General features: G+C 37.4%; 2 protein-coding genes across 3 annotated transcripts in view; one reads left to right on the top strand and one right to left on the bottom strand.

Moving 5' to 3' along the window:
• Positions 1 to 12,230, top strand: part of EVPL (envoplakin) — a 45,279-nt gene extending 33,049 nt beyond the window's left edge. The window contains 18 exon segments of the mRNA XM_032211758.1: positions 352 to 533; positions 1,312 to 1,490; positions 1,674 to 1,812; positions 4,288 to 4,504; positions 5,002 to 5,070; positions 5,073 to 5,143; positions 5,843 to 5,926; positions 6,028 to 6,138; positions 6,943 to 7,035; positions 8,543 to 10,541; positions 10,544 to 10,635; positions 10,637 to 10,683; positions 10,685 to 11,313; positions 11,316 to 11,383; positions 11,385 to 11,592; positions 11,595 to 11,699; positions 11,702 to 11,754; positions 11,756 to 12,230. Coding sequence (XP_032067649.1) covers positions 352 to 533; positions 1,312 to 1,490; positions 1,674 to 1,812; positions 4,288 to 4,504; positions 5,002 to 5,070; positions 5,073 to 5,143; positions 5,843 to 5,926; positions 6,028 to 6,138; positions 6,943 to 7,035; positions 8,543 to 10,541; positions 10,544 to 10,635; positions 10,637 to 10,683; positions 10,685 to 11,313; positions 11,316 to 11,383; positions 11,385 to 11,592; positions 11,595 to 11,699; positions 11,702 to 11,754; positions 11,756 to 11,959 — 4,550 coding nt within the window. The 3' untranslated portion in view covers positions 11,960 to 12,230.
• Positions 12,231 to 14,771: 2,541 nt separating this feature from the next.
• CDK3 (cyclin dependent kinase 3) lies at positions 14,772 to 25,817 on the bottom strand. Of its 2 annotated transcripts, XM_032209133.1 has the most exons (8): positions 23,747 to 23,893; positions 22,525 to 22,602; positions 21,873 to 21,993; positions 19,836 to 20,006; positions 17,819 to 17,920; positions 16,924 to 16,930; positions 15,307 to 15,503; positions 14,772 to 14,973 (listed from the first exon to the last, which is right to left on the bottom strand). In XM_032209133.1, the coding sequence occupies exons 1-8, from the start codon at positions 23,872 to 23,874 to the stop codon at positions 14,854 to 14,856; spliced, it is 924 nt and encodes a 307-aa protein (XP_032065024.1). In that variant the 5' UTR covers positions 23,875 to 23,893; the 3' UTR covers positions 14,772 to 14,853. The 2 variants fall into 2 exon arrangements, with proteins under 2 accessions (XP_032065024.1, XP_032065023.1); XM_032209132.1 differs by lacking the exons at positions 14,772 to 14,973; positions 16,924 to 16,930 and having other exon boundaries at positions 15,384 to 15,511; positions 23,747 to 25,817.
• Positions 25,818 to 26,810: the final 993 nt, after the last annotated feature.

Raw genomic sequence — 26,810 nt, 5'->3', positions numbered from 1 at the left:
CACACATTCTTCACATTCTATACAATTGAATTGGACCCCCTGATACTCCATCAATATTACACTATACAGTAGAATTCAATATAGTTACTGCTCTGGGATAAAAGCTGGTTTTCAGCCTATTTGTTCTTCTTTTTATTGACCTGTACTGTCTGCCAGATGGTAATAGTTCAAAAAAAAAAGGGGGGGGGATGCCCAGGATGAGATGGAGTGGGAGCTATAAAGCTCTTCCAAGGAGGGGAGAGGGCAACCTGATGGATTAATATGTACGTGAATGAGAAATTCTGTTCAATGTGAACATTTTATTTAATTTGGACCATGCCATAGGAATGCCAATGTTATTTGTGATTCTAGCCACAACCAGAAACTTCACTCCAGTTCAGGATGACTCTGAAGCTGACCATTTGCTCCATAAACTGAATAAAATTGATAGTGATTTGGGGCAAATTAAGATGGACATTTTTAACCGCACAAGGTCTCCGCTAAATCACAGTGACCCTATAGAAGATGTTACTCAACGGATCAAACATCAGGAGGCAAGTATTGAAGGAGTTTGACTGCTTACTCTCATATAGCTCATGCTCTCATATTTGGCTAGATACTATTCAAAACTAAAATATTTATATACCGCACATGTCAAAAAAGAATGGAGTGCATTTACTGCTGGTGTAAAAACAAGCAAGAATTAATGCTCACTGAGATGATTGAGTAATAAAGGACAGAGAGAGGCCTTATAATCCAATATTTTTAGTTGTTTGATTAAGATTAGATTCACATTCTATCAACTCACCTACTATTTTGTAGAAGGGATCTTTTCTTGTCTTTTTCTATTTTTCAATGCTGTAATCAAATGCGTGACTAGCTATACTGTTCATCAGAATCTGTAAATATTATTTTATAGGAAATATTTGCCTTAAAGTGTCTTGAATGTGAACAAGAGCCTAATTCCACTAAATTGGAAAAGTCAAAAGAAGTATAAAAGAAATACATAAATCAGCATAAATTACCCAGTTCTAGAGAGACACACAAAACAGAGAATACATTTTGTTTTGTGTTGATTTGAGAATAAACTACTGCATTATGGAATGGTCTGTTGGATTATTTTGGATCAGCTACCATCCAGAATCCAGAATATACTTATTGTTCCAGGTTTCAGACAAAACAAAATATGGAGGCATCTAGGATAAATATTATAGGATAAGACAAGATTGGTGCACATCATCCCCTCAATTCTATCACCTTGCCATACACATAATCATTGCAATCCATTCAATTGAACTGATTGTTTGTTTTTTAAATCTTCATTTTTATTAGGGAACAAATAAGATAATTCAGATTATAGGAACAGAAAAAGAAGCTACTCAGAAAGCATGTGAGACCTATCTTTCAAAAAAGCCTGCTGGTACCACTGCCTCTCAAATTCCTGTGATGCTCAACAACATCAAGAATAAATATAATGATGTTAAAGTACTATCCAGGTTATATGATGAAAAGTAAGTAACTTCCATATTATCTTTTGGCCAAGAATCTTTAGCGGTAAAGAAACAGTGTTCTTCAAAATGTTTCTGTAAATTATTTAAGTATTACAAGTTGAAAGATGTAGGGGAAGAACTTTTTGTTTTATTGTGCTACTGACAAAAACAGTCTTAAGAGTGAAATTGTCTCCCACTCCTCAGAGCCAAAGCAAGTATAAACTTGGAAACTGAGATAGAAAGCATGGACAGGATCATCAGCACCATTGAGACCAAGCTATCTCATGATGGTACAATTCCAGCTTCACCTAATGCATTACAAGATCGTGCTAATGAACTTCAGGTAAGATGTGATAATGCTCATCCATCCAACTATCCAATCTCAACCCTTACACTAACAGAATAGAGTTGATCAACTAAAAGCACAAATAAAGATCAAATCATTAAGATAAACTTATTTGTTTGTTTACTTGTTTGTTTTTCATATTTTTCAACCACCCATCTCCAATAGAGAGAGGCTCTGGGTGGTATACAATAAAATTATGGAGAAGGACATATTAGATATGCCATCTTAAGATCATGGAGGAAAGATGGAATAGAAATAGTCTTGTTCAAATGATAAAATGGGCGCAGAACTTTGGCTATAATATTGAATTAGACAAATGGCAAAAATTTTGGGGAACAAACTTAAAAATGACACTATCAGTTGCATACAAGGAAAACCAGTACAAAACCTTTTGGAAAAGGATCAAAAATTGGCTGGAAGCAATAACGGGGGTTAAAATAGAATGGAAACCTGAAGTTTTTTTTATTAGGAATAATGTCTGTGAAATACAAAAAAGAAATTCAGTATTTAATACTACATATAATTCCGGTGGCAAGGATTGCCTTTGTCCAGAAATGGAAAAACAAATTAACTCCAAGCGAAGATGAAATAATAAGAAAGGTTATGGATTGTGCTGAAATGGACAAACTAACTAAAGAAATCCAGGGAAAAGAAGAATCAGAATTCTACCAGATATGGGATAAATGGTATAGGTGGATGGAGGAAAGAAACAAGAATCAATGAAGGAATATAACAAAACTCAAAAATAATAGTTATGAGAAAAATAAGATGGTTAAGAATGGTGAAATCCAAATGAAATACAATAGAAGGGGAAATAATATAAGGTGAGCGGTATCGATTGATAATTGCTATTAGAAAGAACAGGAAGCTCCTGTTTGTATTGTATTATGTAAATGTGGTATACGCCTAAGTTTTGTGTTTGTGTATTTTACATGTTTGTTAATTAAAAAAAATAGAAAGTGGATTTACCAGTGTTGTAGCCTCTCGTAAGTCCTCAGACTTACGAATGACAGCTCGGCAGCAGCCAGGCGCGTCTTAGCCAATCAGACGCGCCTGCAGGTTGCCGGGCTGTCATACGCGAGGCAATTGGTTAAACCGTTTGACAGCCAGGTATAAAAGGCTGTCAAACGACGGAGACTTGCCAGTCTACTTACTGTTGATGTTCTGAACGTTCTTGCTTGAATAAAAGGTTACGGTTACCTCAGACGCCTCTGTTAATTACTGCGACCGATCTGATAGTAAAACAACTTATGTAATTGAGAAAAAAAAAGAAATAGTTTTGTTCAATTTATATGGCTCCCCATTCATCAATGAATAAAACGTAGTTAATGTTATTATTGCCCAGACTTATTATTAATCATTTTCTTCTTTAGTTATGTTCAAAATTAAAATTCTGTATTTATGTTTAGAGCTCACTTAACCCTCAAATTGTGCCCTTTTGCCATAATATGTATGTCAGATACATTCATTAATTATTAAAAGTTGAGTTTCTTTGCACTAAGGCTCTTGTGGGAAAGATTTCTTGATTTAAAACAATTAGTCCCATTTAATAATTTAAACAATACAGCCAAATGATGAACAGAAGTAGATGCAAGCATCTTGTATTAACTCACCAGTACCTACTTTACAATAATTTCTTGATTTGCCAATAGGAGAAACCAGACACAGGCAGAGGCACTGTGCTTAGAGACATTTCCAGGGATGCCCTGCAATCTTCTTCATACATCTCTTTTTTTAAAAAAAAAGAGATTTAATTACATTCATAATATATAAAAAGAGTAGAATTGGGAAATGGGGATACTATAAAGAACTGTGCCGTAACATTTTTTATTTACAGATGTACATTTGGGGCCCAGGAAAATCCCAAAGGTATTTCTGGCTGCAGTGTGCAGTACAGTTCCAAAAAAAATAAGTTGCCTTCACAAACAGAAACCCATTTAGAGGGGAGAAAAAAGAAACAGTGTCATCAATCATCTTCCGATAAATGGCTGTTTTATGAGCAGCATAACTACCATCATTTATGAAAGACAAGCTCTCTTCCCTCTCCCCCACTTGACAGTCATTTAATGAGAACATGCAATGATGTGCTGTCAATATTCCTAATATGTCCTTGGCTCAAAAAAAAAACCCACGTTATTCCTGAGGCGAGGTATTTGGTTCCAGCATCCTAATTATAAAACAAGGAAAATTATTATTTTCTCCCACAGAGTCTCTTCCCTATTTCATTTCTTAATTCTTCCCTCTACCTTAGCCATTTTTCTATGCCGTTTCTTCCCCTGCATCTGAGTTTTCCGCTGTTCTTTTCTTAAAATCCAGTTATTTGTCTATGCTCTCTTTCTACTAATAAACCGATCGAAGGTGAAAGCAGATGACACTTTCGAAGATCAGATGATTTGAGGAAACAGTTGCACAAATATGCATTTATGCCATTTGTAGGTTTCCATGACAAGTGTATCTTTTCCCTTTTTTAAGAAACTGAAACGTGATTTGGTGAAACAGGAGAACTGCTTGCTCAAGTTAAACCGAAGCCTTAAAGATGCTGAGCACAGCTGCAGTGCTGTGCAGAACAATTTTCAAGAATACTGTCCAGATCTGCCCAGGCAGAAAAAGGAAGTCCAGCTCATTAATGATCGGTATCATATTGTAGCTGACCAGCTGGATCAACGGTGAGAAACCGTCCTGAACTCTAGTGGTGGAAATGATTAGTATGAATAGTCACCATTTCATAATTCGCTTTTGTGATGCAACATATCTAAAGATCAAACATGTGATTAGATTTTCCAGAATAGTGGCCCCCAACCTTTTGGGCACCAGGGACCGGTTCCATGGAGAAAGGCTTTTCTGTGGACCGGAGGGGGCGTGGTTTGGTGTACTGCCTGCATCCCATGGATGGGGCTTTGCTTTTTTGCATGGCATGATTTCTGGCATTGGAAGGTTCCTTCCAATTCTGTTATTCTGTCAGAGATTCCCAGTAGGGGAATTGACATAAAATGTCAACTAATTATTTTTAAAAAAAACAATGTGTTTATAAAGCCTTTCTCCATGTATTGTCAAGGCTTAGTTGATGAGTCTCCCATCTTTACTTCTCTGACTATTTCTGGACTTTATTCTTCATAAGTTCTTTTCTTGGAGTCATCCAAAGAAGTTTGCTACTTAATCTCAGCCATCTTGCTGTGCAGGGAGAAGACACTTGGGATACCAGCCTCATTTACCAGCAGTTCCAAAATGCCAATGAGAATCTGATATTCTGGCTCAACATCTCCCGAAGCACAAGGTCAAGACCACAGATGGACCGAGCCAAATTAACTACAAGCTCGAGGCCCAGAAGGTATGAGAGCACTGCCCTATGCTCAAACAAAAGGATAGAAGGCACATTTCCACTAGGCATCTTTCACGCAGGAACTGACGACAGAGAGATATGCCTGCATGTAACATTCACACCTGCTTGTTCTTTACTCAGTGACTGCAACAGTAAACAGCAATGCCTAATGTCTGAAAAATTCACAAGCGCAGGACTGTTACAATATACCGTATTTTTCGGAGTATAAGATGCACCTTTTCCCCTCCTAAAAGAGCGTGGAAATGTTGGTGCATCTTATAGACCAAATACAGCCATTTTGGCCTCCCGAAGCGCCGCCCCTACATCCCATTTTTGTGAAAAACGGCCTGTTTTTCACAAAAATTGAGGCTTTTTTGCCTTCTTTCAACCCCCAGCAGCCCTCTGCAGGCTTCAGCAGAACTGGGGTAAGGCAAAAATGCACCCGTTTTTGCCTTGCCGCAACCCTGCTAAAGCCTGCAGAGTGCTGCTGGGGGCTGAGGGAAGGCAAAAACTTTTTTTTCTTACTTACCTCTTTGAAATCTTGGTGCGCCTTATACACCGGTGCATCTTATAGTCTGAAAAATGTGGTATATTGCTTATAAAGCAATAATCATAGAATTAGTGCTTGAAAGATAGGCAAAAATCTAATTATTCATCTAACATTGTACAGGAACGTATCCTAACTGCCTGTCTCTACTTCTCCTATAGAGGCTGGCAGATGAAATCCAGAGTAAAGAATCGGATAAAAATTCAGTGATCAACTTGTCCCGGAATGTGCAGTCTATTCTCAATGTACGTTTTCATGATTCTACAGTTTCCATTTCCAATTAGCAAACCTACCTATCGTCCTCCAATTATATGACTGGTTGGTTTTTTTTTAAAAAAAAAAACAGGATTATGAACTTCAGGCCGGAAAATATCGATCGTCTCTGGATCCTACTCTGACTGCCTCATCTGCCAAGCGTCTCCGGGTGACTCCACTCCAAGAGAGCATTCAGGCTCAGGTAAGTGACTAAGCCCAAAGCCTGGATTTACTTATAAAAACATACACGCTTCCTAAATTGCTACTCAGGAAGCAGTTTTCATAGTATCAAAGAAGCACAAGCCCTGATAAGGCACAACAATTTTGAAAAACCATAAACAATTAGGAACATTCAATCTAATACCTGGCAATTTAAAATATAGTAATTTTTATTTTTATTAAAATTACAGAATTATCATAAAATTAATTTATAATAATTCTATAATATGCTATTTGAAAAAAGAAAAATGTTTTATGAACTAATGTGGGAAGTATTCAAAACTGGTATAATTAAAGTCTATTAGGGAAACTTGGTGGCTAAGGGAGTTGCAGATTCTTAGAATTAGCTGTTAATGATTTTGAATTTCTTCTGTTGCTGAAAATCTTCTGCACATTTTTCTGACATTCACACAAACCGCATCTAACATACTCCCAGCAAATAGCAGGAAGGCCAAGATATCAAAGATTGATTGCAGCCTAAATATATTTTGTCATATTTGTTACCTGGCATAAATCCCTTTGAACATATTGAAATTTACTTCTGAATAGACATGTAAAGAGTTGTATTTCTGGTGTTTCAAAATAAGTAAGAAATGTTTATCTCCAGATTAAATATCATTTTCTCCAGATTTAATAGCATTTTGCTAACCACAGAAAGTTATTTGTTCAACATTGTGATCTAGTATTAATATTTAAAAAACAAATATTGTAGTTTACTGGGTGCTAGTAGTTATCTTGATAGAGAAAATACCGTATTTGAATAATATTTTATGTTGATTGGCTTTAGGAAAATGATATGACAAAACTCTATGCAGAGACTGCTGCTGAAAATAAACAACAAATCTGCTGGTTGGAATTTGCCAAGAAAATTATGAATAAGGTATGCCTAATCATTTAAGATTATTTGGATAATGCTTAAATATTAGAGCATCTCCTTCGTTTCTTTTTTCTTCAGGATTATAGCAAGTAAGATGGTTATTTTGACTTGCTTTTGCCTCTCTATATGTCAGTGTTTTTCAACCACTGTGCCGCGGCACACTAGTGTGCCGTGACATAGTGTAAGGTGTGCCGTGGGAGAATTACTTTATATACAGTCAATATAGGCACAGAGTTAAAAATTTTTTAACATTTTCTAATGGTGGTGTGCCTCGTGATTTTTTTCATGAAAAAAGTGTGCCTTTGCACAAAAAAGGTTGAAAAACACTGCTATATGTAAATGATACAGGAACTATAATTTCTTAACATGCTTTACCAAAAGATGACAGCAATGTTTATATTTTATGTCTTTGAATTCCTAATCACAATTGCAATATTAATAATAATATCCCATATCTAATTCACCACAATTTTGTTTTTTAAATATTTGATCCAATTTGAAAATTGTGACTATTTTCAAATAACTTCAGAAAGCAAAACTGCACTTTTAAAAAAGTGATTTAAAATATGGAGGCAAATTTCAATTCTACATTATAGTAAGTGAGTTTAAAAAGCCAAAAATCTGTGAGGACTGGGTTTTTTTCAATGAAATAAAATCCATAACTTTCAGGGTTTCATCCCATTTCTGGTTCTTTAGTATAACAATTCATATTTACCATTGGTGGCGTATTTTTGTCATTACCCAAGAATTTTGAAATAAAATTGTGAATAATATTTAGGCAGTACTTTTTCAGTTCAAAATGCTTTATATTAATACTTTCAGTCATTAAGCCAGTATTGGTAGGCCTATGTTATAGGAAAGGGAAGAAAGGTTGAGACAATGATTTACCTAAGGCATATTGGAGCTTCTGAAGAATGTTAAAACTTCTAAAATTGCATTTTTAAAATCTTATTGACCATTAGAAACAGGTGGGGAATACAAGAGACATCTTTATTCCTCTGATTTTTTTTTTGGCTGTCTTTTCCTTGACTGGAAGCCTAATACTTAAGAGTGTTTTATTTTGCTTGCTTCCTATTGCAAAAACTTCCCCTGTCATGGCACAAAAAGGTGTATACATGATGCAGACTTTATCTCAGAAAATATAATATTCTTAATACGTTTCATTTGTTTTCTTAATACTTAAGTATCTGTCCCTATATATTCTTAGGCATACTGTTACTGAATAATTACTGTATGCTAAATACAGAATTCAGTGAATAATCTGAAGGATTCCAAGTAGGTTTTTTAAAAAAAAAATCCCTAGAAGGGTTTAGTGAGTTCATGGCTCAATTAAGATTTGATTCTTAATCCCAGTTTAATCTCACTTGTAGGTTCATTAAATGTTGGCATATACTCCAAGGAGCCAGTCATATAGAAGTTTAGGACTGGAAGTAAATTTTATAGTATTAAGAATCAACAATACTTACTTTTTGTCCATTCCCCCTCCCCCTCCCGCCCTTTCTTTCTGCAGAAAGAAGTAAGTGATACAGTGCGGGTAAAGTATGAACAAACCCAGCAGTCCAAAAACATAGATGAATCTGAAATTCTGAAGTCTCAGCTTAAAGAGGAACAGAGCAGGAAAGCCAATGTGCAACAAGAACTGGAGGAGCAGAGAAATAAACTTCTGACTCTGAAAACCCAACGGCCCATTGAAAGAATTGAGGAGAAAGAAGTGATTGATTATTATAGAGATCCAGTTCTGGAGAGTGAACTTGCTAAAATCTCTAATCACATTGAGAATGAAAAGCAGAAAAGAACAGATTTACAGACAGATATTGAGAAAGTGAATAATATATTCCTTGAAATGGAAAAAGGTAGAAGGGTTGTGAAAAGCCAGCTACTTACAAAAGAAGTTACAAGAACAGAGAAAGATCCAAACCTAAATGCCCAAGCAGCAAGACTCCAAGAAGAAATCAGGTATCTACGTGATCATTCAACTTCTTCTTCTGAAATTGAACAGCTCAGGAAAGAGTTGTACCTCTTGGAGCAAAAGCAGTCAAACATCCGAGAGAAAATAGTAGTAAAAGAGGTGGTGAAGTTAGAGAAGGATCCAGAAATGCTAAAGGCAATCAGATCACTGCAAATGCAAATTGATGAAGATAGTTTCAAGAAGAAGTCTGCAATGGATACAATAGGGAAAATGAAAAGCAAAATTGAGGATCTTGAGAAGCTGATTGAAGCAACTGAACCCAAAGTTGTCGTGAGAGAAATAAAACAAGTGGAGCAAGATCCGGAGCTCCTAAAAGAATCTTCCACTCTTCAAAAGCTTATTGATGAAGAGAGGAACAAGAACGTGTTATTGTCAAGTGAACTGACACAACTGCAGAGCAAATATAGCACTATGGAGAAGTCCAAGCCTAGAGTGGAGATAAAAGAAAGAGTCAATGAGATTTTTCACCTAGACCCAGAAACAGAGGAAGAGATTGCACGTTTGAAGCGAGAACTCCAAGAAATTTCAAGGAAAAGAAAAAGAGTTGATCAGGAGGTAGAAATAGCCTTAACTGAACTGAAAGTTCTTAGATCCCAAGTACCTTCTGTGGAGTTTAAAGAAGTCATCCAAGAGGTGGTGAAAACAGAAAAGAGCCCAGAGATATTGAGAGAAATAGACCGGTTGAAAGAACAGCTAAATGATCTTGTCAATGCAAACGGTCGATTCCAAGAACAGCTAATCAGGTTAGAAGGAGAAAGAGATGAGTGGAAAAGAGAAAGAGCCAAAGTTGAAACCAAGGTTGTTACGAAGGAGGTTGTCCGATATGAGAATGACCCTCTATTAGAAAAAGAGGCTGAATGTCTTCGCCAAGAAGTACGCAACATATTACAAAAGAGAAGAGCAACTGAAGATGCCCTCTATGACCTACAAAATAAGTACATACTTCTGGAGAGAAGGAAGCCTGAGGAAAAAGTGGTGGTACAGGAGGTAGTTGTTACTCAGAAAGATGTGAAGCTTAGGGAGGAGCATAAGAGGCTGAGCAAGAGTTTAGATGAACAAACAAGCAACCGTCGAAGGATGGATCATGAGGTCCAATTGCTTCGGGCAACAGTGGAAGACCAAGAAAAACTGCTGAACATCCAAGATGACAGAAACAAGAGGCTTGCTCTGGAAAAGGAGATGCGGCAGATCACCCTGCGGATAAAAGAGATTGAAGAAAGCCCAGTTCCAGTTCAAGAAAAAATAATCATGGAGGAAGTAATTAAGGTAGAGAAAGATCCAGTTCTTGAGCAATCAAGTACCAATTTGCGAACTGAACTAGGTAATGAGAAAGGTCAAGTATTGACCCTCCAGAGGGAATGCAAGAACCTTCAAGCCCAGATTGATGTTCTACAAAAGACAAAGTCCCAGGAAAAGACAATATATAAGGAAGTAATCAGAGTAGAAAAAGATAGAGTGCTTGAAAATGAGCGAACACGTCTTTGGGATCTGCTAAGCAAAGAGCGAACTGCTCGGCAAAATGCAGAAGAACGAATCAGACCTGAAGAGAGATTGAGAGAGCAGAAGGCATGAAATGCACATGGGCTAGAGAAGAAGCTGACCTCCAGAAAACTCAAAATGTGACAATGCAAGAGAAAAGCTAGTCTTGAAGATGAATTAAGGGAACTAGAAAACAGAAGCAACAAAGGCCCTTTTCCTTAAGAACAGGACTAAGCTTTTGAGCGAAAGGACTGAAAGTGACAGGCAAAAGAAGATCCAATTTGGCCAGGAGGTTTCTCGTCTGGAATCTGATATACTTATGGAGAAGGACAACATTTATGAAAAAGAGAGGACTATCCGGGAACTCCAATCCAGAATCAACAGAGAAGAACTGAACAATGAGACTCAGATGAGAGAGACAAATCTCTCTACCAAGATATCTATTCTGGATCCAGAGACTGGTAAAGATATGTCACCCTACGAGGCTTATAAGAGAGGCATGATAGATAGGTGTCAGTATATCCATTTGCAAGAACTAGAATGTGATTGGGAGGAAATTACAACCCTGGGATCCAAAGGGGATGTTTCTGTTCTTCTTGACAAAAAGAGTGGAAAACAGTACTCCATTGATGATGCTCTGCGGTTCAAAAGGATTACAAAAGAAGAATACCAACTTTACAAGGAAGGCAAAATCCCTATCTCTGAGTTTGCTCTACTTGTGGCAGGGGAAACTAAGCAGAATACATGCCTTTCTTTAGGTTCAATTATTTCCAAGTCTCCAATTTCATCTCCTGTTTTTCAACAGAAGCAAAGCTTCTTCTCTTCTGGTCCACCAATGGCTTCTGTGACGATACTTTTCCTATTGCTGGAGTATATGACACAACCTACGACAACAAGTACAACCATTAAGTCGGCACTTAGCAAGAAATTGGTGGATCCAATGACAGCCCAAAAGCTTTTAGAGGCACAAGCTGCTACTGGAGGCATTGTGGACCTGATCTCAAGAGATTCGCTACTCTGTCCACAAGCCCTTGATAAAGGACTGATCGATAGACTTACACACAGAGGTTGTTGAACGCTCAAGGCTTTCACAGGGATTGAAGATCCTGTCACCAAAGAAGACTGGCTGTAGGAGAGGCAGGTCAGAAAGGATGGATAACTCAAGACAACGCCTTTCCTTATTTACAAGTCCAACACCTCACTGGAGGACTAATAGATCCTAGAAAACAGGACGCATCCCAATATCAGAAGCTATCCAGACAGGCCTGATCAGTAGGACCTGGCCACATTACTACAAGAAGTGAATCAAGTTATGAAAAAGATCTTGGTGATCCTATCACCAAAGAGAAGATCCATTATAAGGAGGCCCATGGCTCGTTGCAGAAAGATCCTTTAAGTGGGCTCCTCCTCTTCCCAGCTACCTCCGAAGGATATCAGTCCACAATCCATTCAGCTGCTCTGCCCCGATTCAGGCACTAAGCAAGACAGTATAATTTAATTTGTAAAAAGTCTGAAATGCTTTTCATCCACAAGAGAAATTCACGCCCTGTCATGTTCAGATGAACAAAGTGCCTGGCAATTATAGATAGCTGTGTATTATATTAGATAGCTGGACTTATTTCATTATACCAAGTTAGCAGCACTTCATACAGAAGCATTTCCAAAAGTAGAAGGGATCTAATATGGGAGTGAATATAGCAATAGCAGTTAGACTTATATACCGCTTCATAGGGCTTTCAGCCCTCTCTAAGCGGTTTACAGAGTCAGCATATTGCCCCCACAGTCTGGGTCCTCATTTTACCCACCCGGAAGGATGGAAGGCTGAGTCAACTCTGAGCCGGTGAGATTTGAACCGCCGAACTGCAGCTAACAGTCAATATAGTATCTATTATAGGGAATAAGGGTTTTTTGAAATAGAAAAAAACTTCAAAATGCTTGGGAAATAGCTCCTTCCTGTAAAGTCTAAAGGGATGCATGTCACAATAGTTGGAGTTTAAAGATCATGGATGCAATAAAAGTTAAAATACTGACTGCTATCCTGTTATTTTTTAAACCACTAACAATCCGTTTTCCCCCTGATGTATATAATGCTCACCATGTTCCAGAGTCCCCGAGTTGGGAACTAGAATTCAGCAACATCTGCAGAACCACAGATTCTCTATTCTGATGTAACCATACAATATAGAACTCAAAAAGTAACAGCGTGAAACATTACATGGAAACACACGGTCCAGGAGAATGCACTTTCTAAGTGTAAGACAAAACTGTAATAAAAAGCAAATCAAATTAATAGAAAATATGTCACTCTAGAACACACACAGACATGCCGTATATACATACACACATATGTATGTATGTTCTTTTAAGAACTTTTTATCTTTGCAGTCTGTAGTCTATAGGTCAGTATTCATAGTGGTTTCCCATCTTAAGTACTAACTAATTCTGACTCTACTTAGCCCTTTGAGATTAGCTAGACATGGCTAGGTACTGGGCAACAGGGCTAGAACCTAGTTTTTAAAATGATAACTAGGTACAGTGTGCTATGAAGTTTCCACTGCTTGTTATGGTATATAGTAGTTCACATTTAAAATAGGGATATTGGTTATAATTGTCTTCAAATTCTATTTTTGACGGTTTTACGACACTCAAAACTCATTAATGCAAAAGTTACTGATGCATGTTTTATTTATGCAAACAGGAATATTAACAGCAACAATTAATGATAAAATTTCTTAAGTATTAACAGCCATTTTAAAAATAAATCCATAGAAAATAACAACTATTGGATGCTAGGTTGCCTTTCTACAAATGCAAAATAAAAAAATACAGTATTTGCATAATGGAACAAGGACTTCTCACTGACTTCTTCCAGATTTCTTTGTATACTGTAATTTCTTATTTGCTCTCTAGAGTACATTTTCAGTGAGCACAAGGGACCACAAAAAGAAACTTGAATCAGTGTAAGGTTTCCCTCTTTTCATCTGTGTATTGTCAAGGTTCCTTCAGAATCTAGAGATTTCAAGGTCTCCACTTTCAACCAGTACATTTGGCTAAGATCAACAAATAGAATTTTTCAAGTATTTCTTTATTAATTTATTTGATGTCCCACACTATCTAATTCAGGTCTTGGAATATTGATTATAAGATTTTGATATTTTTATTTAATTAGAAACTGTTTCTGAAAACCCAAATGGCAGCTAAAGAAGCCTCTTAATTTTTTAATAGTCTAGATCCGTGATGGCGAACCTGTGGCACATGTGCCACAGATGGCATGCGGAACTATTTCTGAGGGCATGCAAGACGTTAATCTGTCAGCTCCAGCGCACATGCAAGTGCTGGCCAGCTGATTTTTGTCCACATGCGAGTGCTGGCCAGCTGATTTTTGTCCATTTTTCGCCTCTGGAAGCTTCTCCCCTGATGCCTCCGGATGCCGAAAAGCTGCCCACTGCACAAATCAGAAGTTCGGGTTGCATGTCGGGCTGTTTTTTTGCCCTCTGGAGGCTTCAGGGAAGCCTCCTGAAGCCTCCTAAATGTCAGGCCTGCAGCCATCTTTTGGATGCTCTTTGGAACCCTGACACTGAGGGCCTCTTGGGGGGGGTGGAGGCCATTTTCGCCCTCCCCAGGCTCCAAGAAAGCCGTGGCACGTGTGCGGGCAGTGAGGGGGGTCACACTCACATGCACGGGAGGCATGGCGGGGGGCATTAGATTATGGGGGGGGCACACAAGCATGTGCGATAGCAAGCACGTGCTTTTGGCACCCGAGGCAAAAAAGGTTCGCCATCACATGTAAATATACAAAGTTCTTGTTTTTTATGATGGATATACATAGAAAGAAACTCAAGTATAACATATTTCTGTGTGTCTCTGTAATATCTAGTTCCTCCACACACAAACACACTCACACTTTTTTTGGCATGGTTAGTTTTCAGTAGTGTTGTGAAAGTATGAGTTCATATAAAAAAGAAAAACCAACATCAGTGCCTAGGCTTCTGTACAATGTGCTAGCCTAATCTAAATATAATAACCATATCTTGTAATGCTAGTACTTGAACTGCAGCAGAGTGAATAATATATTACAGAAACTGGATTAATTAAACTTTTTTTCTCTTTCTACTTCTCAGATAGCAAGTCATATTACTCCTTTTCATATACTAAAAGTATAAACTTTTTCACCTCTATTAAAGAAGGAACTGTCAGTCCTTACAAGGATCTGTACCATTTACAATTGTCAAAATGTTTGCATGAATATTAAACTGGGCAAAAGGCCAAGAACATTTTTTAATGATGGTTACAGCTGCTCCTTTGCTAAATTGTTTAGAACGAGACGATCCAGTAGCTAATTCCAGCAAAGCATTAACCAGAACTTCTTAATCTCATGGCCCATACTGTTCTACCACACACTGTTTAGCATCCCGTGGAGCTTGCCAGAAATACTGATGGTTCAAAGCAGCTTTGGCTGAGATTCGCTTGTTGGGATCATACATTAATAGTTGCTGTAATTTAGAAAGAGAGAAATATCAGTCTTAAATCCTGCCCATTTATAGCCAACCCTTCAGTGTTAATTCAAGTAACCCTGAAATAACTCTTTACAGTCCTCTTTAAAAAAAAGAAAAAAAGGAGATATTTAAGCTAGTCTACTTCTGCCCTGCTAATGAATGCTTGACTAAATGGGCCTTTGGCTTGATTTAGCAAGCTGTCTCATACATTCTCGTTCATACCAATTTGGGATATATTGGGCACATTCCAATTTTTGTAGTGGACACTTTCCACTACTCGTCATAAGTATTAAAAAGCAACCACAAACACTTTACAAGTCTTCTACTCACCAGCAATAAGTCTCGTCCATCTTGATCCAAGTTTGGAATGATCACCTTCATATCTTTCCTTGGCCATTTGGGGAAATTTCCTTTATAGTCAGGAAGATTTGTGACTCCTGGCCACAGTGATTCAGTTGGAGTACCAAGTGTACGGAAAATCCGGAATAATTGGTCAATTTCAGAGTCTCCAGGAAACAAGGCTTTTCCTTGTCACCTGGGCCAAGGAGAAGAAGATTAGTTCACCTAGATTATTATACATATGATCTTCATTCTGGGTAACATTACTCTCTCCAAATAAAATGTTTCCATTATTTTAAAAAAAAGCCTGATATATCAGAACAGACCTATCAAATAGCCTACCAAGTATGAATGGGAAAAGAACAACAGACCTCGACAACTCTTCCAGTACACAGTTTACAGAATATGTATAAAATTCTTAATTATCAAGTTGCAATTCTCTGTTTCTCCTCTGCTCCCTCCACCACCAAAAATTGATTATGTTCCATCAAATTGGTAACAACTTTCTGACACCACAGATAGATGTTCTCTAGAAAGACCCAAAAATTACGAATGATAAAATATTAAAAGTACTTTAGGATTCTATGTTTTAAGAAGAAGAGGAATATATTAATCCAACACATATCCTATTCATTGGGACATGTATAACATTAATATATGAAATTGAATTATACTGAGATTTTGTAAGCTTTTAGATCTCAGTGTTTTGCATCACTTTGAGATCAGCTCCCAATGCTTTTTCAGTGTCTCTTTTTGGGGAAGTCAGCTTATCAGTTTCTGAAGCAGTTTCTAATTTATTACAAACCAGAACAAAGTTAATACTTCCTGTGAACTGAAGTAGTTTTGTAGACCTTATGAGCAGTCTCCTTATGAGCTCTTTTGCCTTACATGCCCTGGACTCAGGTTAGGCATTATCTTTCAATGCCTGCATAGAATTCAGTACTTTGGAGCTAGTTATCTAATCCTGCTTCCACTAAGAATTAATTTCCCCCTCCAAAATTCATCCACCATGGCAACACGCAGCTACTGTTAGAGCTATTGGGGAAAGGGCCCACGTGATACAATTGCACTTTCACAATTCACGTCAATTTATCAATATAATAGAGGAACAGTGGCAAAAGGATCAGAAAACCTTTGAAGAATTTCAGTGGGTTTGTTTAGACTTCTTAAAACTGACCTTCAGTTACAAAGCTCCTCTCAGATATTTTGCAAATGCACCTACTGAAAAAACGGAGGGATTTTCTAAATTTCAGTTTGGGAGAAATTCAGACAATTTGCTGAGCAAAAATTATGCAATTTGCCACTGATCTTTAGCAGGAGATGAGTCATTCTAATAACTACTTCTACTCCTGGTCCTCCTTCTGCCATTTTCCTGATTCTAGCTACCTGGGAAAGAGCAGCACTCTTTTGGCTAGAGATCTAACTGATCTCTTATAGAGAGAACTTTAGACATTAGATTTAAATTCATCTTTCAAAACTTGTTTTTAAGCATAAACTACATTTATAACTCTTGCTGTTTCAAAATTCCATACTGCAAAAGATACCTGGAGAAGGACTTTATACACATTTAAATTAGTATTGTAAAATCATGCTTATTCTCTTAGACACTAGCAACCTCCAGTGGTTGTTTTTATACTGTACTCCAGTCTTATAAACCAATAAACAGTATAAGTAGGCAAAAGCAAAGGGAAACAATGTGTATGAAGCTTGAGGAAATTTAGTTAGATGCTGAGACTTAAGACTAATGACATAAACTTAAGTGTAAGCTTTGAATGGCATTTTAGTAAATAATATTGAAACATAAGGATTTAGGAGTTATGGTGCTACAGTGGTTAGAATGCAGTATTGCAGGCAAACTCTGCCCACAGCCAGAAGTTCGTGCCTGACTGGGATCAAGTTTGACTCAGCCTTCCATCTTTCCCAAGTAGGTAAAATGAGGACCCAGATTGTTGGGGGCAATATATCGACATTGTAAATCGTCAGGGGGTGCTGTAAAACATTATGGAGCAGTGTATAAATCTAAGTGCTATTGTTATTGCCATTGCTGAATTTCCTCACACTTCCTTTTGTAGTTACAACTGCTAAAACTAATTATCTGTCTAAGATAGACAAAGGCAACCCACAGGATACTTGCAGTCTTATTATCATCCTGAGACCATCCTTATATTGTTCTGTGAGGCTTAACACATAGTGTTTGCTTTTTTAACTCCTCCAACTAAAAAAAAGAAATTCTTCAGTAATACCATGACATCAACAGACATGGCCTCTGCAACTCCCAGAAGAAAACAGTCCAACTTCAACTTAGGGTTCTAACAATAAGAAACTATAGGAAGAGAAACAAGATAGATTTAATGATATCTTTTAGAATGTGTAGTGATGAAGAAAAGGGAATTTTAAAAAATACATGGGCACTCACAAAGCTCTTTTTTGCACATGCACTTTTCATCAAATAATATTGTGATTATGATATTTCTTTGAAACAGAAAAATATGAAGAATGTTACCATTTCTGCAAAGATACAGCCAATGCTCCATATATCCACAGCTGTTGAGTAATATTTACAACCCAGTAAAATTTCAGGAGCCCGATACCATAAGGTTACCACCTAAAAGGAATCAAATTTGTTTGATATATAAGGCCTTCTCAGATTTAATTAGAAACATTTATTATTGAACCATAAATCCAAAGCACACTGAACATTTTTTAATTCATTTACTAGAAATTCCAAGTCATTTACTACAAGTCACTTCAATACAACGTGCTGGAATTCAACGTCCTCTATTATGTTATATCAAACAAGTTTCCTATCCCTTGATATTCTCTCTCTTCTAGTTTCCCCCTTTACTGGAAAGCAATGACCTCACAGTTGGACAAAAAGCAATATCATGTGGGAGATGGACAAAAACATAAGCCAAAGATCTGGTAGAGGAATTGTCTCAAAAGCAAAAAAAAAAAAAAAAAATCTAAATCCCAAATCAACCATGTTAGGTGACTTTAACAAATATTTCTATGAAATCAATAGATCAATATATGCATTTTTTGAAACAAAAGTCCAAGAAAGTTCACATCCCAGTTCATATGAAAGTGTTGGAGGCTACATAGAGAATTTAAAAAAACATAAATGCTTTTTCTAATTTAACACCTTCCAATTCTAGACTGGAGGAGATTGGCTGTTTTACAAAATTTACATTTACCCTCCTCCATTTGCAAAATAAACTTGTCTGCTCTGCTCCCTGAAAGGATCCTTGCCTCTTTATATCAAGATAACATAAGGCAATTGGTTGAGAATATCGGCCATAATGATCCAAAGGAAATCACTTTTTATTCTTTCCAACCCGACTGAATATTCAGAAGATATTCCACAAAATGGCTCAAGATCCATCTTCAGGATAACTCTGAAAATAGACTAGAATGGATGCATATTTAATGCAAGGGAAGCCCCCAAACTGAAAAATCAGTAGAATCTGACCGGAAGCTGCATTAAAAAAGATCCAATCCTTCAATGCTGCCGACTACTCCATTTAACACACAAATTCACACATAAACACACAAGCGCGTGCACATGCACATGCACATGCACACACACACACACACACACACACACACACACACTTTCTCCTCAGTTATGCGATCCAGAATAGAACTGCAGTAAGGGGTTAGAAAACATTCCACAAGCAATGTTCTATATGCTTTTCCTATCTCATTTATAAGAATCTTGATCTAAAATCTCAACTACACTGTTTCCCTGAAAATAAGTCCTCCCCGGATAATAAACCCAATTGGGCTTTTGAGTGTGTGTGCTAAACTAAGTCCTCCCCCCAAAAGTAAGACCTCCTTGAAACTATTGCAACACAGCAGCAGCCATGAAGTGACCACACTTGCTGCCTCCTGCACCTTAAAAATAACAAGACCTCCCGGAAAATAAGGCCAAGTGCTTATTTCGGGGATCAAAAGAAAATAAGACCCTGTCTTATTTTTGGGGAAACAGGGTAGTTTGACACATCATAGTACAGTTTCTTTTCATATAACTTAATAGTTTAAAATCCCCTTAGGTTTTTTAGTGTTTTTCTCTATAAGCAAGCGACAGATTTACTCTGGGTAGACTCTTAACATACTGCAACAACCATTCTATCTGCTGCAGTCTGGTGATCCTTATGGAATGAGATTACTGCCCTTTCTATACTGGCAGGGGGTCACCCTTTCTTTTATGGCCCCTATAAACATCTTCTAGCATCAGTCTGCTTTGAGCAGCAGAAGAGCCTAACTCTTTTAAACAGATCTCTCCCCAGGTCTGTATTCTCCCAGGTCTCTGAAACTGTCACGACCCTAAATGATTTACCAGTATTTCCTGTGTGTTTAATAAATTCCCCTTTTATCATAATAAAAATGAAATTTTTATGGTAAATTTCAAGAATTTAGAAAGAACCTAGCTCCCTCTTTCTCGCATGCACACTTATTTCTGTGTGATTTCTTTTCAGGGGCTGACCCAGCAACCTACATAGCTGAGAGACAGACATTACCTCATGTGTGTAAGTACGTAGGGGGACTCCAAAAGCTCTAGCTAGACCAAAATCAGCTAGTTTGATGGCTCCCATTTCGTTTATGAGCAAATTCTGTGGCTTCAGGTCTCTGTGGATAACTCTGTGAGAATGACAGAAGCTTACACCTTGTAGCAGTTGGTAAAGATAGCTCTAGAAAGAAAAAGTTCAGAGAGCACATATGAAGAAACTGTAAGGTTGACACATCATTTCCTAGGCAAAATAGCAATAGCACTTAGACTTATATATAGCTTCATAGTGCTTTATAATCCTCTCTACGCGGTTTACAGAGTGAGCATATTGCCCTCAACAATCTGGGTCCTCATTTTGCCGACCTTGGGTGGATAGAAGGCTGAATCAACCTTGAGCCAGTGAGGATCAAACTGCTGGCAGTCGGCAGAATTAGCTTGCAGAATGTACTGCATTCTAACCACTGCACCACCATAGCTCCTATGTTGTATCTCAAAATTCTGCTACCATATATGGGCTTCCAAAATAGTGACAGCTACCAAGTGATAGCAAAGGATTAGACTAGAATATATATCTCAGCTGCCATGTGATTATTGTCTACATTTTTTGCTAACTGGATGACTTCACCTTAATTGGCAAACAAAATAAAGAGATTCCAGATTAGCAGCTTTTTTAGCCCTGGAGAATTCCTTTTTAAAAAACAATTTGGGTGGTCTGAAGAAGCATGATGGACTTGGGCACTGTAATTCTGGGAGAAGGGACTGGATTAAAACTTTTCCTCTCTCTGTGATGGCCCAAGATCATGAATCTGACTTTAGGCAGGACTAGAACTCACCATCACCTGATTTTTCACCTAGTGCTCTTATATCAAGAAGCAGCATTTACTTAACTCTGGTTTCAGATATATTATTCCACACTGAGAATTACATATAATTTGAATGAAGACAATGTTATATAGGCTTTTCAAATATTATACACATATCAACATTCTAGGGCCCTTTCCTCTTAAATAACAGCTTCTGGATAACATTTTGTATTTAAAAAAACCGTATGAGGTAAAGCAGTTTAATGCTTTTGCACAGCTGCTACTTTTGCAATGCCAGATCATTTCCTGAAATCTTTTGTTTCCTTCACAGTTAAAAATGGGTTGGGAAATCCATGTAGATTTGAAAGAAGATGCAATTGGAAGTGCAATCTCAGCAGGGAGAATAAAGATTAAGTATTTCATTCTTCCCATAGTAACTTCATAACTGCTGTCAAAACTAGGTTTTCTATCAGGAGCCAGAGGCAAGAAGAATAAAGTAGATGTCAAAGATTTTGCAACATTCCGGGTAAAAAGAACTGGGAACCTTTTTGACCACAAAAATCACATGGGATACCAGCTAGTTAATTAGGAACCATAAACAACCAGGGGCACATAATCAGCCCTATGAGGTAAACCAAATCAGAAAAATAAATCCATAGGTATACTAGAACTATATTTTATTGAGCCAGGGTATGGTAATGGAATCTTGCAAGTCCACTTGTGGTTTCCCTTCCCTCCCACTGATACCCCAGGGAGATGGGGGGTGAGCCAGTCTGTCTTTTTTTTAACACTTTCCTGCCTCCCTGGACTCAATGCATATTTCTGCACATGTTGTTGTCTTAATGGCTTCTGGGTGATTTCTGCAAGATTATCTCCCTGGCTTCCTACAACCATATACACATATATACGGATATATACCATCACCGTCCCGTCCCCCCCCCATCTTCTTTTTTCTCTCCCTTAGCTGAACCATCCTTTTCTGCAGCTTCCAAGACATCTAATTCTAATTGTATAGCTGGCAGGGAATGTGACAGTTATTTTTTTCTGCAAGCAGACAGAAAGTACTGTTAACTGCAGTGGGCCAGAGAGGAGATTGTTGGTTCAGATGAGTTGTACGTTGAACATCCATGTTGCAAAGGATGTTGAAAGTAGCTTGAAAGTGTGTTAGCTAATTGCCAGAGACAGATAAAGGATAGTTCTCCAGATTGGGGCCTGTGAGGGAGGGTATTTGAGCTACTTGCTACCTTAATTAAGTTTAGAGGAAGCTCTCCTGTACGAGATGAGTCCATGTACTTTTTAAGATCTTGATTCAAATATTCAAAGACTAAGTATAGCTTCTTCTGATTATGCACTACATCAAGGAGCCTGGAAAAAAAATTAAATTCAGTGACTTGAGTATTTAGATAAAATCTGTAAGCATGATAACTGCAAGCTCTTCAATAAGCATGGGAAATCAGTGTAATAGAGTGATTACAATGCCTTAAGATTAGGAAAAATCCAATCTGAAATCTTTACAGGAAACTAACTGGGTGACCAGGGCCAATTCTCTCACCTCTCAAGAGTTTTTGTAATTGATGTTATGATTGTTTGCCACCCAGACTCACTTTTTGAGATGGACAGCTATAGAAATTGAACAAATAAATAAATAAATAAATAACACAAATAAATAACAACAAAGGAAAATTGTGCAAGCTAAAAGGAAAATAATTGTGCAAGCTTCTTTGGAGGCAGGGGATAACATCGCAATACACAAATAATTGAGTTAAACATCTAAGGGTTAGGTTAGGGTCTATTTTTATATGTGAATAAATTCAATATTGGAATTGCTATCTGTGAAAATATTTGATATTCATAGAATATATCCTAGCAGAAATAAAGGCCAGTAGCTTTTCTTACCTCACTATATTTGGGTGTTTCAGTTCTTTTAACAGTGAGATTTCTCTGATTGCTGTACTAGGTACTCCTTCTGTCTCCCTGCGGAGGAAAGATATTTTATGATGAAGCAATCCTAATCTTTCTAAGGAATGTTTTGGGCAGGATAGTTCATCATCCTCATCTTCTATGAATTGCTTATGAGCATTGTCACATGATCAATCATAAATTCCATCTATGGATTAAAGTTATAATGACTTTCAATCTACAAATTCCCACCTGTCAAGATGAATCATCACCCCATAGGTTTAAAAACAGGGGACTTAGCAAGTAGTCGATTAGTTCTGGGAATGCACAGAGTTGTTATCGAGGGGCTTAAAACACAAAGCAAGAGAAGAAGTCTGCCAGATAGAATTTAATTCAGTACACTTCAGAAGCTTTTGAAGTATGAAGAATTCTTTTGGTCAGATTATCAATTGTCAATTATTGTTGCTTTGATTGAAGCAGCCATACTTTTGTAGAAATAATGCCATGAATGAAAACCATTTTTCAGGTTTAACATTTGGCATTACTGTGCACATCCTGATAGAGACTTCATTATCTGATATAATCCTGAAAGACTGTTCCTCCTAAATAGGTATCCTATTTATTCCACTGCTATGAATCTGACATATAAAGGAATATAATACAGTTCCTTACTGAAAATAAATGAATCCTAACATGTCCAGTTCCTGGATAGGATATTTGGGGACCTTTCTAGCGAAAGGTAGAAGATAAATAGATTGAGATGCTCCAGGTTTCTGATACAATTTCTCTATCTGGCCCAGTTGTGTCTCAAAGGGAAAAGTGAACATGCAGAGTTGCCACTTAGAAAAATTGTGAAATGCAAACAACTATATTCATACATCCTGTTTGAGACTAAATTCATCATCGTTTACGCTCGTGAGGTGCTTGCTATTATATTGTTAGAGATACAGATATGCTTTATCTTGTTAGAAATTAAAATATACTTGATCTGGAATCTGTTAGGGAAGCCATATTATCACTATGAACAAATTCTAACCAAGATATTCCATAAGAGATTTTAGCAATCCACATTTCCCTCACCCCAAACATGTTTCAAGAAACACCAACACTTTTTCGTATAGTTTGTATTCCAAAATGTTATTTGAAAACCAATTTTTGACTAGCACATTTAGGAGTAACCTTGCGAACGAAGGGTTCAGGGTTTAGCTTCAGTACTTACGAATCAAGTCGGATCTTCTTCAGAGCAACTAACTGGCCTGTTTGCTTGTTTCTTGCTTTATACACGACTCCATAGGTGCCCTCCCCAATCTTCTCTACTTTCTGGAATACATCTTGGAATGTGTCCATTTTTTGCTTTCTGATTTGATGCTACAAAATTTACTCACAAGTTTAGCAATAATTCAACTTGCCATTTTTATACATCTCAATATTACATGCCATTATTTTTTATCTTTTACAAAACCAACTATATAAATTTGCAGAAATGTTATTTAAAGACCAATCTTAACATCTTTAGAATAGACTACCATCTTTTTTCTTACATTTTAGCTTCTGTTAGTAAAGCTGGTTTCTACAATGTTTTGTTTTTGCAACATTTATTGCGTCATTTGAACTCCTGTTTCTTTTTTGGTCCAGCCATTTTTTTTGGCCTGCCAGTTTCATGCACCAATTATGTACATTTATTTTGGCTGTCTTGCATTCCTTCCACCCTCACAAATGGTTTAAGGTTAATGAATGATTATTGACTATTATCTCTGCCAATTTATGTACTCACATCATGATCATAATAAATGATAATATCCATGAAGGGCAAAAACTTTTCAGAAATGAAATTCTAATACTACTGATGGACAAAAAGTGAACAAGAACTACCCACATTGAATTACTTTAATAAAGGCAGGATAAAAATCTAATAAATAAATGTATGGTAATCAATCCAGCTGCAGGAACAAAATATTGCAATTTTATATAATGAAAAATATTTAGCACAACATATGTCCTTCCATTTTTCCCTCACTCCCTATCCACATGAATCTAAGTTAGCTAAGCTAACTTATATAAATAACATATAAAGACATAAAATCCAACTTCCCTGACAATAAAAATAAAATTAACAATTTACTGTTCCATAGTGGCTTCCTTACTCTACCTACAGTAATTGATTGGGCTATCACTAGATGGGCCACCTAATGGATATACTAAACTGGCTCCAAAGTCTCCAAGAATAGTTAGGACTCATTCTAATAAAATAAGCAAGATTGAAAGACAATATTTGTATAAGCAAATCTGATGAATTTCATCATCTAGCTTCTCCCAAACCATAAGGGTTCTTAGGTTTACAGTATTCATTCCCTCTCAATCTGCCAGTGAAGAACCAATGTTCCACTAATATGTGGGAAAAAACATGCTCTTTATTATAAAAGAGTCACTCATGAGTTTGTCTATGCAGTTGCCCATCCTTTTAGGTAAGAACGTAGCATCTGAGCTGTTGCTCCTGAATTCCCTAAAGATTTCCCACTGTTGGCTGGCTGGGGAACTCTCATCCAGCATATCTAGATAAGAAGAGGCTGGGGAGTAATCCCCTGAAACATGGTAGAAAACACATTATGACATCACCAGTAGGAGAGTAAAACACCCTTCCTACAGATCCTACATAGGAACTGGAAGGTGTTGGAGAAAAATCTGTAAGAAGCAACTTCTAATTTCATCCTATTTATATTTTCCTCTCCCCTCTCACTTGCCCTTCAGAGGCAAGATGAGATTTATTTTTTCTACTCAGTTATGAAGACACAGACTACACCAGTCTCTGAAACTTATTATAGGTTTCCAAAGTTAGGGCAAGCATGCATGGACACGTCCAATAGCATTCCATGGGCAAGATCTTGAACAGAGAAAATAGGGTGCAATTATAATTGAGCAACAAGGAACTAAAGGAGCATAAGGTGATGCTTTACAAATTGATTATAAAAAAGCTAAAAGTTTAAAATTGACTTTCTAGGCACCTGTTAAATGAACTATGACTTCAGCTTGCTCCAAATGCTCTGCTGAACTTTCTTTAAAAGAGATTAGAATTTATTATGTACATATAGTTCTCAACCTATAAACCATTCATTTTATGACGGTTATATAACAATTGTGGCAAACCCTTTGCACTGCTTAGTCACTTCCCTTTTAGCATTGAACCTACAATGGGCCACACAGTTTAAGAATTGCAACTACTGTATAGTCAGACCATGTATAAATTGACACTGGATTTTATTATAGATTTTAGTTGTAATTTATTATTTTATACTAATACATATACATATACATATTACATATTACTCTGCAAGTTCTATTCTACTTATCCTGACAAGCCCTGATTTGGCCATTCTCCTAAAAATTTTCTCTCTCTTCTCTCTCTCTTCCTCTCCCTTTTTCCCCTTTCATGTCTTGTTGTTCGTCTGTTTGTGCTTTCTCGTTTCTGCAGGTCTGACCACCCTTTTCTGGAGGAGGGCCAGATGTCAGCCTCTGCTTTGCTACTGCTTCGGCTGCCATTGAAACGTGGAGGGGGGGCATGGTATTGGGAGGGGAATCATTACTGTGCTGGAGGAAGTTTCTAGACGCTGAACTGACCACCTTATTATGCATGTGGAGAGGGGTGTTTCCCGCCAAGGCCAACGGTCCAGCATTCCATCCTGGTGATGCCTTTCGAAGTTATCTCACACCTGACATTTGGGGGAAATATGATTGGACTGTGTACGGGGATGCCAAGGGGAGGGGAATGAATTATACATTATATTATTAGCTTTCGCGCCTAATTAACCAGACTCAGCTTAGCTTTGCAACTGTTCATTTATAATTAGTAAAAGTACACTTGATTTCAATACAAATGGAGTCCAGTGGTTTTCTTTCCTGATTACTGAATGAAGTGATGCTGACAGGCACTGAAAAGAGTGACTTATGACTTCCGGGGGAGGAGCTGTTGTCGTCGGGGGCTCAACGGAGCTCCCCTCAGAGTTCTGGTCTGTATATCTAAAAGATCTATAGATATCTCCCCTTTTAGGCAGAAAGGGGCAGGGAGGAGCTCAGTCGTTAGAATCTCTTTAAAATTCACAGCCTTTTGTTTTTCGCTGTGAACAGAGAAGAGGTTCAACACAAAGCTGAGCTTTTTTTTTATTTTACTCCAGCCAGATCTTCTCAGCTGTTTTTTTTTTCAGCCCAAGGCAGGTCGCCCTCCCCCCCCAGAACAAATTTAAGCTATTTAAAATCGGTCCAGGCAGTGACCATTCCTGAAAATCTTT

This window comes from Thamnophis elegans, chromosome 2 (assembly GCF_009769535.1).
Source record: "Thamnophis elegans isolate rThaEle1 chromosome 2, rThaEle1.pri, whole genome shotgun sequence".
NCBI classification, from domain to species: domain Eukaryota; kingdom Metazoa; phylum Chordata; class Lepidosauria; order Squamata; family Colubridae; genus Thamnophis; species Thamnophis elegans.
Note: the sequence above shows the minus strand (reverse complement) of the source record. Positions and strands in the feature narration are given on the sequence as shown.

Coding starts and splice junctions, on each gene's coding strand:
- CDK3 (XM_032209133.1), bottom strand. CDS start 23,874: ATGGACACATTCCAAGATGTATTCCAGAAAGTAGAGAAGATTGGGGAG. Junction 21,994..22,524: donor AAACACCCAAATATAGTGAG/GTAAGAAAAGCT, acceptor TTTTTTTTCCAG/GCTCCTTGATGTAGTGCATA. Junction 14,974..15,306: donor ATGGACGAGACTTATTGCTG/GTGAGTAGAAGA, acceptor TCTAAATTACAG/CAACTATTAATGTATGATCC.